General features: G+C 54.6%; 1 protein-coding gene across 1 annotated transcript in view; it reads right to left on the bottom strand.

Annotated features, from left to right (window-relative positions):
* Positions 1 to 934: 934 nt before the first annotated feature.
* GALNT2 (polypeptide N-acetylgalactosaminyltransferase 2) overlaps positions 935 to 13012 on the bottom strand; it is a 181586-nt gene continuing 169508 nt past the window's right edge. The window contains exons 14-16 of the mRNA XM_069572589.1: positions 11412 to 11538; positions 7595 to 7714; positions 935 to 3424 (exon numbers count right to left, since the gene is read on the bottom strand). Of these exons, the coding sequence (XP_069428690.1) occupies positions 3269 to 3424; positions 7595 to 7714; positions 11412 to 11538 (403 nt within the window). The 3' untranslated portion in view covers positions 935 to 3268. The remainder of the gene's footprint in view (positions 3425 to 7594; positions 7715 to 11411; positions 11539 to 13012) is intronic.

Here is a 13012-nt window from a genome sequence, read left to right as displayed (position 1 = left end):
TCCTAAAGGCCTCTGACACACACACACACACACGATTCCTAAAGGCCTCTGACACACACACACACACACACACGATTCCTAAAGGCCTCTGACACACACACACACACACACACGATTCCTAAAGGCCTCTGACACACACACACACGATTCCTAAAGGCCTCTGACACACACACACACACACACGATTCCTAAAGGCCCCTGACACACACACACAATTCCTAAAGGCCACACACACACACACACACACACACACACACACACAGTTCCTAAAGCAGAATGGGGCTTTCAGAAAGTTCAAAACACTCATTGGTAAATCTTTTCAGCCTTCCCAATCTCACTGCAAATTGCTAAAGAACTGGCAATGTTGTGTTTCCCTGACACACCTGTGGAGCTGTTCAAAGGCTGAGGATGAGGGGGAAGAACTCAGCCAGCCTGGGATGGAAGTGGAGAGCCCAGATAACTGGTGAATAGTATAGGGATTTAAAATACTCTTAAAGCTGTGCTGACAGCAGCCCCTTACCATTCCCCTGCCTCATGTAGAGGGCAGGCGCTGGGTCTCAGTGCCCAAGGCTGACCGGTGAGTACTTAGTGGTATGACCTTGAGCAGATTAGCCTGTGACCTTGAGCAGGCTAACAGCTTCAAGAATCAGCTTCCCAAACCAACTATAAAATGCAGCCCATAATGCTATCCCCCCAGGTGACTGAAGAGACAATGAGGATGTATTTAAGCGCTCCACATGGGGCCTGGCACACAAATGGTAATGGCTATTATTACAAATAAGAATAAATGTCAAAAGGTGCAGCAGTAAAAGGTGAATGCATTTTAAGACTGTGATAAGAAGTGGTAATTGAGCAGGCCCCCACCCCACCCAAGACAGACCATAATCGCAGTCCCCAAACATCAGTCACATCCATCCGATAAAGACCACGTATCTATAAAGTATCTTCTCTTTATTTAAGTTAAACAATTTTCAAGGATGGTTTCCATCTATAAAATGGACAAAGTACAAGCTCTGTACAGCAGTTCTTTTTAAAAATCAACTGGAAAAAAAATTACCAAACTATATTTTGAATCTGCAAAACATACTCACAGATACCATCATTTTAGCTTTTATGAAGACATAACAAAGACCAGCACAGAGAAGACAACTAATTTTGCCACGCTTTGCTCAAAGGGCTCCTAGGAAAGAAAGTTGACTTGTAAAAACAGGAGTGGGAGGGTGGGGCAGTCCCAATGACTGAAGAGCAACGCAGCCACAGTAAGTCCCTTTGGCACACTGTGTCATGTAAACATAGCTCACCTTGGAGAGCCCTCCCAGCCCACCTCTGCTCGCAACACCCACACCATCCAAGCTACCACCCCCACCAGCTCAGGGATGGGCAGTTGCCCCCCAGGGCCCAGGGGGACCCATCTTGATGTTACCAAGGTTGGTAAGACTTCTGGGTGAGGTGGAGGTGCACGGGCGAAAGATTTGTCAAGAATCTGATGACAATTTGCTTCACTTGAGAGCCAAATTTAATTTCCACTCATGGGATTTTTTTTTCCTAACAGTAGTGGTAGCCTGACCATGGATCCCAAGGGCTGGGTGACTGCTTCCTAGCCCACCTGCATTCAGCAGCCTTGTACAGGTATCCAGGACTCATCCCAAGAGCTTACTGGTGGTCAAGATCAGCCTCTGAAGATAGAGGTGTGCAGAGTTAATCCAACCAGGGCCTCCCTGTCTGCTGAAAATACACCTGGTTGGTTGGCAGGGGGCAAAAACGCACAGGACAAACTCACCCAGCCAGGCCTCCAGGCCTGAGCACACTGTCATGAAGCAAAGCCACGTGGCGCTTTTGCAGTGGAGGAAGAAAGACCACCATCCCCTTTGCTAGAAGAAACAGGCAGGGAAGAGCTGCACTTGGCAGACTGTCTACCTGGCAGAACCCTTTGGGGCCACTTCCCTGTGGCCACCCAGGCCCTCCAGAGGGGCCAGGACATGCGCCCATGTGACTCCTCATCAGGTCTGGCGCCTGAAGCGTTGGGCCAGGGGGCGCAGGAAGACAGGAGGGCAGTAATCCTGGGAGTGACTGGGGCACCCTCCTGCGGGCACTGCAGCTGGGCCACCACTGCATGTGAGCCCCTCAGAGGCCAAGAGGGCTCTGCGGGCCAGGCCAGGGGTCAGGGAGGGGCTCCGGCCTCTTCCTGCTTGACTTTCAGTTTACAACTGGCTCGTGTTTTATGCTGACACAAGCCTCCTTCCTAAGCCACAAAGCTCCTGTTTGTACCCTGAATCCTCAGTGTCAACGAGCAGGTGTTCACTTTCCCTAATTCTTGACCCAAAGCCCCCGAGGCAGGCGGGACAGGGCTGAGCATGCCCGGGCCCTCACACGGTGCCCCATGCTGCCTGTGACAGCTTCCCACCATCACTGGGAGCTGGGAGATTGTTTTTTACTCAACTTTATCCTTAGAAAACAGAAATTTAATTTACAAAGACCCAAAGCAATATCTGTCAAAATAAGTAACCCATCCAGGGTTTACAGACACCAAGGGCACAAAAAGTGGATTTCAACACACAGCATGACTCCCAGCTGAAGCCAAACCGAGATGCTGGGGTCGGGGCCACAGAGCAGCGCTAGCCTCCGCGGGGGTGGAGGGGGGGACCGCGCAGCGGGCACAGCGGCACCACCTCACCTATAAGGCTCCGGGGGCTATGGAAGCCCCTTCCTCCCGCCGGCCCCTCCTCCTCACGGCTATGATGAGCTTTGTGGAGAAATTACAAGATGAGGATGACTTACGGAAACCATAGGAACTGACCGTACATTCTCTCCTCATATATATCTGGGTTTAGTGTCCCACCGTAGAAAAGTTCATATCCAAAGAGAGCAGGTACACCACATGGAAGGGGTCTGCGCTGGTAAGACAGTTGGGAGGCAGGCCCGGGGAAACACCGTGGCCGCGACCGGGGTGGACCCCGCACAGATGTCTGGATCTGGGTGGAGGCTGGAGAGGGGCCCTCACTGTGCGCAGGGCGCCCCTTCTCTCCCGGTCCACCCTCCGGGGCGCGGTGCTCCGCAGGGGCGCTGGGCGGCCGGGGCGCAGGGCGAGGAGGGCGCGGCAGCTCCATCTGCTCGCGGCTCTGGTGCCGCCCGCACTGCGCTGAGGTCTCCCGACCTGCAGACCATGATGGAATACTGAGGTATATAGTTTCTCGGAAAGTTTAAGAAACAGACTTGATGACGTGCTCGTCGCTGGGCGGGCAGGCGCGGGCAGGCGCGGGAGGCTCCGCTACGGCTGCAGGTTGAGCGAAAACTTCCACTGCTGCGACAGCGCCGGGCCGCACACCTCCACGCTCAGGCCGCCCGTCTTGGCTGCGCGGCTGTCCAGGCACAGGTTGCTGCCCACATGCCGCAGCTTAGAATTGCCCTCGATCTGCTCCCATTTCTGCGAAAGACAGGAGGACACCTTACAACAGGGGCGCCGACGGGGGAGGACGCAGGGGGTCTGCTCTCCGGGTCTGCTGGCCCCGCTCAAGACAAGGTCCCTGACTACAAGGGACAGGCGGGTACAGCAGCCCCGGGACAGAACAGATGTCTCTGAGGGCCAAGAAGAGACCAGCGCGCTCTAGTGGGTGTGCAGCTCGAAACCTCTTCTCTGGAGACCACTTTCCTGCCCCATCCTTCCCCCTCTTCTGGCATCTCCTCATCTAAGCCCTGGGCTCAGGGTCCTTGTTCCTCCTCAGTCTTAACAAGGACCTGACAAACAGGAGGATTTCCGGGAGGGACTTTGTGCTCGTTCACAAGAAGGGCCTCATCTGAGGGTATTTCCCCTGAGGAAGGAGCCACAAGAACCCGGCTGGCTCCAGGAGGGCCCAGGCTGCCCCGGCTGTTGAAGGCAGCTCTGCCCAGCCCGGCGTCGGTCACCTCCGAGGGCCCACTTACACTCAGGGCCTTGTGCTGTACCAGAGGGATGGGGAGCGGCCAAGTGAGAGGGAAGTGGATGCCGGTATGGACGGAACGCTGTGCTGGGGAGCCCACTTCTCCACCATCTGAGGTCTCACCCTTTCCACCTTGGTGGGCGTGAGAAGCCCATCTCAGCCACCCTGAGTCCCCAGGTACAGCCTGCCAAGTTCCACATGTGCTGTCCAGGGTGTAACACCATACTCCTGCGTGTACACACCTGTGCCCCACTGAACCCAGACCAGCCCACCAGGTAAGCCAGAAAACAAGCCCACAGCCCAGCTGCAGGAAACCTGAGGGCCTCTCACCCTGTTGTTCATCCCTATGTAAAAATCTCTAATGTTTGTTCTTAAAGTTACATGCTTTTTTCTTTCAAAAGCTCTCCCTTCATTAATGCAGGCTGTGATTCTAATTAATTCTCTACACTGTGTGCACTGAGGCTCCTTTCTGTCGGTAGTTTTGCAGATCCTTTGGACACCATGGAATTCAATTTTCTTCCTCCTGCCTTCCTTTCTCCTTTGACTCTGCAAATGCACAGTCATAACACAAACACACAGACGTGTCTGGAAGCCAAATGTTTCAACTGGCAAGACAGTGCAGCTTCGAAACAGAACTCTCTGAGGAGCCTCCTCTCAAAGGGCAAGTGACTAAGGTGGGAAAGAGGCAAAGCACGGTGGGGAGGAGCTCTCCACTGGGACTGGCTACACAGGGCCCTGCACGGATACGCCTGTGGGGACCTGGGAAGCCTCTTGATCCAGCCTGCTGGCTGGGAGCTTTGCCAACAGTGAGATGCATTACAATCTCCCATCGCCTCCCCCTTCACTCCTCTCCCCTTCGCTGTCACCCCTCCTGCTATTTTCCTGCTGTCACGTGAAATGTGTCTGTACTGCCAACAGCCGTGTGTCACTCTGAGCGGCCAGGACCCGTCTGACAAAGAATGTGGGATGGATGGACCGTGACTGTTCTCTCAGTGAGCTCTGCCGGTGTCTCAGCGTCAGCCAGATGGAGGGCTTAAAAAATGCTGAAACCCCAGCTCCATCAGCAGAAGGCGGCCTCAAGCCCTGGACCCAGAGGGCTGTGGTGGGGCAGGCAGACTTCTCAAATGCTGAGGGTCCACTGAAGGGCCACACCTTCTCTAACAGGCAAGCTCTCACTGCAGGAGACTCCTCCAGAGATGGAGCATCTGTATGTCTGTAACAAAGGCTTGGAGTTCAGATAAGGTCATCACGTTATCCCTCCTCTATGCACAGACGCCCCTGCCCTGACACCCAGGCAGCACACCTGGCCTGACTCATGTTTCCCTAATGCCGACCGGCAGGTCCCAGGAGGTCGGGGCAGGAACAGGGACTCCTTTGTTTAACAATCCCTCCTTCTCACTTGGGTGCCACAGACATCAAAACAGATAGGCATTTAAGGACCAGATGGGTTTCGGCAGAGCAGGGCGGGGGGCACCCAGAACCAGGTGGGGGACAAAGGAGAGACTTTGCAAGTGTTTCCGGACACCTGGGATCCAAGCAAGGGGGCCTGGTCTGGGCTGCGCTGTCCCGGGCACCCTTCTATAAGTGAGTGGTGGGTAGGAAACCCGTGTGGGGTCCTGGCTCCAGCAGGCCCCAGGCCTCAGTTTCCCTAGACCTGCCTGTCTCGTGAGCAGGGACAGAAGAGAAAAAGCCCAGGTGCCCGGGGAAAGTCATTTAGGGGCTGCACTAGCTACTTCCCCTGGGCTCAAAAAAGGCTTTGCCCCCAAGGCAGCACCAGGGCGCAGATCAGAAAACACCAGCTAAAAAACGTAAATGTACATTCTGAACGGTTTGAAAAAGGTAACTTGAGTGTGTGTGCGTAACATATCTACTTGCACCTTAATCATTTACAATTTATAAACTTAAAAGGAAAAATATTTAATGAATAAACAAAAACGTGGAATTTCTCTTCAAAATGTCCAGTGCTGGGGGCCTTCCCTGGTGGTCCCGTGGTTAGGACTCTGTGCTTCCGCTGCAGGGGGCACAAGTCCATCCCTGGTCAGGGACTAAGATACCGCATGCAGCCCAGCCAGTGCACCCCACCAGCAACGAGGCCGGCTGAACCAGCGGAAGTTCAGCTTTGCTTTAAAAATGAGTTTATGACTTTACTCATGAGTAGTTAATGAAATACTGACCCACAAACCAGCCTAGAAAAGACAGCAAGGTTCATGATACTGCCTCAAAAGGAGGTGTCTGTGTGTTTAAATTCAATTTTTATTCCAAAGACTATAATGCGTAGAAGGAAAATGGCCAAAACTAGAAACAACTGCCTTAACTGGAAATTAGAAGTAGTTGATTTGCAGGTGAGCAAACAGTAGGTGATAGTCTTGGCACTCTGATAACAGCTATAACCAAGAAGGCATAAAAATAACCAATGTCCTGATACATAATATGGATGCGCCGTACATACAGTAAATGACAAGAAAGGAAGAAAGAAAGGAAAAGGAAAGGGAAAAAAAAATCCACAAAACCCCCAAACTCAGAAATTAACAGTAATTTAAGAACATACCATAGTGAAGACTTTTGGTAGCAAAATTTTCGCAATTCTTAAAATAGGAGTCTTCAAAAGTACTTAAGTTCAAAAGCTAAAGAAACTGAAGACAGAACAGTTATACTGGCTTAGAAGAGCTGCCACCTGTCACGAGGATGACAGTCAGCCCTAGTTCCAAGCACAATGATAACCGGTGCAGCCAAAAAAACAATGTCCAGGGATGTAGGGGGGATATAAGCCACATTAGGCCTCTGGCTTCAGAAATAAAGGGCTCTTCACAGATACTGTTTTATAAAATGCAGGTCAGGTCTTTCCTTTCAGGGTTGGGGTTCATCAGCAAGGAAGTGAAACACCTCCTCTGAGCTGACGTTATCATGAACTCCACTATCTTTTCTAGGCTGGTTCGTAGGTCACTGTCTCACTAACTTCTCATGAGTAAAGTCACGACTCTCATCTTTAAAGCAAAACTGAACTCCATTGGTTCGGCCAGCCTGGTTCCTGGCGGGCTGCCCTGGGCCACTCCGGTGCTGCAGAGAAGCCAGTGCCCGGGACTCTGCCAGGTCACTCCCGGCTCTGGGGCCAGGGGTCCGTGCCTCCAGGCAGGGTTGGCGGCAGGGAGCTGCAATCCACATACCCCAGCCACCAGCACCCCCATGCGTCAGGTGCTCCCAGGCACCGCCAGGCACAGTCTTCCCTGGCCTGTCTCAGGGGGGGCCCAGCCTGGCCCATCTGGCCCCCAGGGGGAGCGGGAACCACCTCTGGTGCTGGCACTCCCACCCCAGTGCCCAGCCCTCGACCTGCACAGGGGCTGAACACGCAGCTGCAAAGCACAGCCCTGCCTCTGCAGCCTAGTAAAGGGGAGGCTCAACATAGAGATGAATCCAGAGGTGGCAGGATAAATACCTAGGATGGCGAACTCTGGCAGAAGCGGCCCACAGCAGATGGACTGGCCTGTGTGGCACCCATCCCGTGCTCCTCACAGTGACCCCAGTGCAGGATTTGCTGGGTGTTCACAGCTTGTCAGCGGCTCCACGTGGGGACACAAGACGGCACAAGTCACAGGTGCCCCCAGTGAACACCCAGCCCCTGGGACCCCAGCCCTGGGGCAGCGGGGAGCTGGCTCGGGCTCGTCCCTACTGGCACCTACCTGCCTGCTGTCGTTCTCCCGGCAGCCCTGCAGCTTTATGAGGGAGCCAGGCGCCCGGTCCACCACGGTCAGGCACAAGTCCATGTGCTTCACCGACTTTTCCTTGGTAAGGGCCCATTCCTGCAACACAAACCCGAGGTCAGGACTCGGCTCACGGGGCTGCGGGGTGAGGATGAAGCGAGGAAGGGCCCAAGAAGGGAGGCATGCAGGGAACAGGCTTCAGGAGCCCCAACCAGCTGAGGGCCAGCAAGGGACTTTGTGCCCAAGAGCAAGTCTCCAGCAGGAGTGTCAGGAGCTTCATCTCTGAGCACGAGGCCAACGCCAGTAAGTACTTCAGCCCAAACACAGGCTAGCGCTCCACACTCCATCCTCCATCATTAACTGTGAGCTGTGAACACTGCAGCCCCAGCTTGTCACCCACGGGTGGCCAGTTAGGGCCAACGTTTCCTTGGAATGAGTCTGGCCTGACACAGGTACAGTTTGGAAATAGCATTTATGACTGTGGCTGTCCTGTGTGAAATTATAAACCACATACAGCACATTTAGCCTCACTACCAACCACTAAGCCAGGCTACTGATGCATGTGAAGCTCTGTGAGCTCCCTACGAATGGATCCAGGTCTTTGCCCTCACATGGCACAGCCAGCCCTGGGTACCCAGAATGTGCCTGGCACTGTTCTAAGCCCTTTATACAATAGTCCCATGAGAGGCTATTATTAACTCCATTTTACAGATGAGAAAACTGAGCCAGAAAGTGCTGAAATAACTTGCCTATGATCTTAGAGAGCAGACATACATGTGAGCACACGCACACGCACACACACACACACCTTAAAAGCTGAGAGCAGAACCCTTCATTCCGAACACTAAACAAGAGCACGAGAAAGGGGAGGAGGCTGAGAAGGGGACGCGATGGGCGAGTGTGGCCAGGCAGGAGAGGAGGTAGGAAGGCTGCTCTGGGCAGGGCCAGGTGGGGGCGGGAGGACACGGCTCCTGCTCTGGGCAGGGCCAGGTGGGGGCGGGAGGACACGGCTCCTGACCTCCACTCTAGGGCTTGGCAAAAGGGTAAAACCCACATGAGGCCCCAGGGCCTGGAGCCCCTTCTAAGTCAGAATCCCTCAGGAGGTGCCCTCCCCAGGGCCTGGAGCCCCTTCTAAGTCAGAATCCCTCAGGAGGTGCCCTCTCTGCTTCTTCGGTGCCCCAAGGAAAGCTGCTGCAAGTCAGTCTGTCTATTCATCTGTCTACTCATCCACCCAGGGACTGTCCACTGAGTGCCCGCACATTTAAGGGCATTCTCTGAGGTCTGGGCCCATGGCAGGGAACACACAGGCCAGGTCTTGCTCCCCAGAGGCTCTGTCCCTTGTGGGGAGAGTAGGTGCCACCCTAGTGCTTGTGTTGCGTAACATGAGGCACAATTAAGCGTTGTGCAGAGATTGTTTTCCTATTCTCTGCTCTCAGGGGACAGAGCTAAGGGAAGGATGCAAAATCTTTTAAAGAAGCCTCATTGCTCCTCACCTAAATCACCTTGGAGCAGATGGTCTGTTATCAGGACAGTGTTAACATATGGGGGCCACACATGCACCCCCCAACCCACTCAGCAGTGAGATATGAGTCCAGCTCAGGGGGTGGCTGTGGGGCAGAGGCTTGGGCCACATCCAGGAAAGGGAGGGAGAGCCCCTGGGCCATGGGGGGGCTTATTTGTCCCGACAGGGGTTCAGACTAGGCAGCCCCCTCGAATCCCTCAGCTTCAACTTTCTCACCTTCTGATCAGTGTTTCTCAAAGCGAACTCCAGTAGGAATTCTATGAAAAGTTGCTTCCAGGTCAAGTAAATTTGGGAGATACTGAATTTGGACCATTTGTCACTGTTGCAAATTTACCAGTAGCCTATGAGAGGCTCTGAAAAGTCCTAGAGGAGAAGAACCTGCCCCGTCCCCGGGGCTCTTGGTTCTGAGTATGCAGCGCGTTCTCAGAAGGGCCACGTGCTGGGCCGTGAGGGTGGTTCCAGTCTTCCAGGAGGCTGTCCTTTCCAGGGATGGGGGGAGTAGGGTGCCTCAAAGCAGCACCCAGCGCCACGGAGGTGCCAGGAGGGGGCAGAGCCTGCACCTTCCGTTCTTCTAGGTGTCCTTGTACAACAGGGACACGGAGCTCGGCCTCTCCGTTTAGTAAGAGGAGTGATGGGGCAGCCCTCTGTGTGGGGAGGGGTTTTCAATTGTTCTTGGAAGCTGTTGGGGGCTTTGCTGATCTCCACGGAAAGCTCACATCTGAATGTTTCTACAATCTTCCTGCCATCATATACTTCATTACTTTAAAACAGACTTTACACTGAATCCCAGAAAAACTAATTCAGCTACGCAAGCAGCAGAGATTGCTGCCATTTTCCTTTTTCTGTTGCATGTTAGTGATCTAAATTTGCAAATAAAGTTCATGAATATTTAAGCAGTACTTTCTCAAGCTGCCACTCTTAAATTTTCCCGTTTCCTGTGTGTCTGCTGAGGCCCAGTCAGAAACCAGATGACAAGTCTTACCCTTTCAGAGCCGGGTCCAATTTCCCATAAGGACATGCTATTTAGTTCGCGCGTGGCTACGTGAGTTGCAGTGAAATACAGTGAGAACTTCACACCGTTAGCCTCACCAGTTTCCAGTGCTGGGCATCCACATGTGGCCAGTGGCTGCTGTGCTGAGTGGTGCAGATCTAGAACCTTCTCTTCAGCACACAGAGGACTACAGGGTGGTCTGATCTGGAAAGGGGCTCACTGCGTCCAGGTTGGTCCACGGAGGACGGTGCTCCCTGACTGGGGGTGGAAGTGCCGTACCGCCTTGCTGTTACCTGCCCCTTTGCGTCCTTCCTGCTGGGAAACCCTCCCTGCCCAGCACTCACGGAGGGTCACCCAGCCTGGAGGGCTTCCAAATACCCTGATGCTCTAATTCCAGACTCATGAAATCAGGCTTTCTGTGCGTGGGACCCGGGATCCATGCTTCCCCAAACTTTCTGGGCTCTTCTGCTAAGAGCCAGGGAGGTAGCCCGCCTTGGGATATGAGCTGGAGCCGGCTGGGGGCTGTCTGCTCCCCACGTCCCGCCTGTCACACGTCTGGACAACCACAGAGACGACACCACCCGGAGCAGACAGGAGGCCAGGAACCGGAGGCTGCCATCTGTCTAGACGTTTCTCAAGAGGATGGAGCACAGCCAACTTCACACAAAGGCAGGCACCCTCTTTTGAAAATAGTTCCATTTAAAGAAGACTCTGGGATACACTGAGCTCAAGTGACTTTTTTTTCCAATGGCAGGCCCCCTAAGAGTAGATGGCAGCATCCAGCACTGCCCAGCCATTTTTGTGTCCAAAGCCCTCATTCTACCACATGCCTGTTATCAACTCACAGGAAAACCACTTTCCAGAACACTGTCCTCTGGGAGACAGGCCACAGCTGGGCCTGTCAAGTCCTCACTCACCTTGCTCCTTTCCCACGAGGACAGAGCTGTGAGTGTTCACATATAAGCTGTTACCATCTAATGGGCAGCCCTAGCAGCTGTGGGTAAGCACCTGCACACACAGACCTGGGCAGGCACAGATGCAGATAGCTGCCCTGGGATGAGCACATGGCCCAGGGTGTCAGTGCAGAGAGGAGGATGGGGGGAGAGGAGACCCAGGTCGCCCGCCCTGCGCACCAGAGCCCGCCCAAGGCTGACCACAGCTCCTGGAGGACATCCCCTAGGACCCCGAGGCCAGCTGTGAGTGGGTGGCCATCTCAGGAGGAGGGTGGTGAAAGGAAGTGTGGCCTCAGGCCCCTCACCTTCCCCGGCGCCCCATGCACGTACCTGGTTGCCCCCAGCATTGTGACACTCGTAAACTCCAACAACACCATCAGCGAAGTGGCCCAAAGTGTCCAGGCAGTTGGTTCCCTGCTGCAAGGCCCCAAAAGCTATATCCTGATGGTCAGGAACCCTGGAATCAAGGAGACAGTCACTCACTGCACTCAGGGTTGCTGGCTCCCTGTCTGCCCAGCCCCCAACCTGTGCTCAGAGCCCTCAAAAGGGAGCCAGGCAGTGAGAGAGTAAGGGTACCCTCAGGTCAGGTGCCCCCAACACAGGCCCAGCTGCATCCTGAGATGGCATGGCTTCAAGATTCTCAATCCCTGACCCTACAGGGAGAATTTTAGGTTGAAGTAGTCTTTCTGTTTTGTACCAGAGAAATTTTTCTGGAAAGAGAATGCTCCTTTTCGCTTTAGTGTTACTTGTTCAAAGTCACTTAGAAAAGCAATTAATGTGGTCAGATCCTGCTGCTTGGAACTTTCCAAGTTCCAAGACTGAGGACTAACCTTTACCTAAGAGAGGGGAGAACACAGGTGGGTCAGCCACGTGTCCTGGTGCCAGCAGAGCAAGAGAGCACAGTGGCGGGGCAGCCGGCTGCAGGGTCAGAGCTGGCCCCGGGCCTGCCTTGGCTGCGCACCAGCCTTGCGCACTGCTGTGCGCCCTCCTCCTCAGTGGGGTTGCTTCAGGGGCCACAGAGCAGCCCTCAGCGTGGCTGGGCCCACAGGCTCATGCAGGGAAGGCAGAGAGTGTCGCTGATGCAGCACAAATATCAGGCTGGTGCCCCCCTTGCTGGGCATGGTCGAGGCTGGACGATCTACCCATGGCTGTGGTGTGAATGCTTTACACATGTGATCCCACGTGGCACAGGGCCCATGGTCGCCCCAAATCACCAGGGATCTCAGGTCAAAACTGCTGTAATGTCACCGCATCTGGTTACACAGGCCAGTGACACTAAAGCGCCAGGAGGGGCTGTGGTCCACTGCTGTGAGCCCCTGGTCTGCGGAGGGAGAGGCAACGGCTGGGACATTACACTGCCGCCGGCCTTCCCAGAGCGGGCAGGGAGGGGACTTCTGTTCTTCCCCTTCCCGGGGGGTGTGGGAAACACGGCAGAGGGACCCCGAGAGCGCGGTAAGTGGACAGCAGCAGAGAGGCCGTGTGGCCTCAGACGAAGCTCTGTGGCCAGGGCTCTGAGAGCCCCTTAGCACAGAAGGGGATGGTGGTAACTCCGCAGTCACAGCCTCTGTGTGCAGACACGTTACCTGCTGTGAAATGCACTGGGAAAAGTCAGAGAAAGGAATGTGCCCCACTGAGGCAAGCCTGTCTGCTGACTCTTCTAAGAAGATGAAGTCCAGAGCAGCCTGAAGCCCACAGACCCATAGGCCTCCTGCTGTGCCTCAGGATGCGAGTGGGCAGGCATTAAAACAGGCCAGTGTGGTTATCTGAGCCTCTGCTGGGCGCTCTCCCCTGCTGGCCAAGCCTTGGTCTCAGTCGCTACACAACTGCAGGGGGCAAAGGAGCCTCAAGGGGGAGTCCCAGGCAGGGGGAGCCTGCGGGCTGGGGACAAGGGCACCCCCTTGGGGAGCCTGAGGACAGCGGCGGGGCACAGC

The sequence above is a fragment of the Ovis canadensis genome, chromosome 25 (genome assembly GCF_042477335.2).
Source record: "Ovis canadensis isolate MfBH-ARS-UI-01 breed Bighorn chromosome 25, ARS-UI_OviCan_v2, whole genome shotgun sequence".
In the NCBI taxonomy this organism is placed as follows: domain Eukaryota; kingdom Metazoa; phylum Chordata; class Mammalia; order Artiodactyla; family Bovidae; genus Ovis; species Ovis canadensis.
The sequence above is the reverse complement of the archived record's forward strand: the minus strand, read 5'-3'. Positions and strand labels throughout refer to the sequence as shown.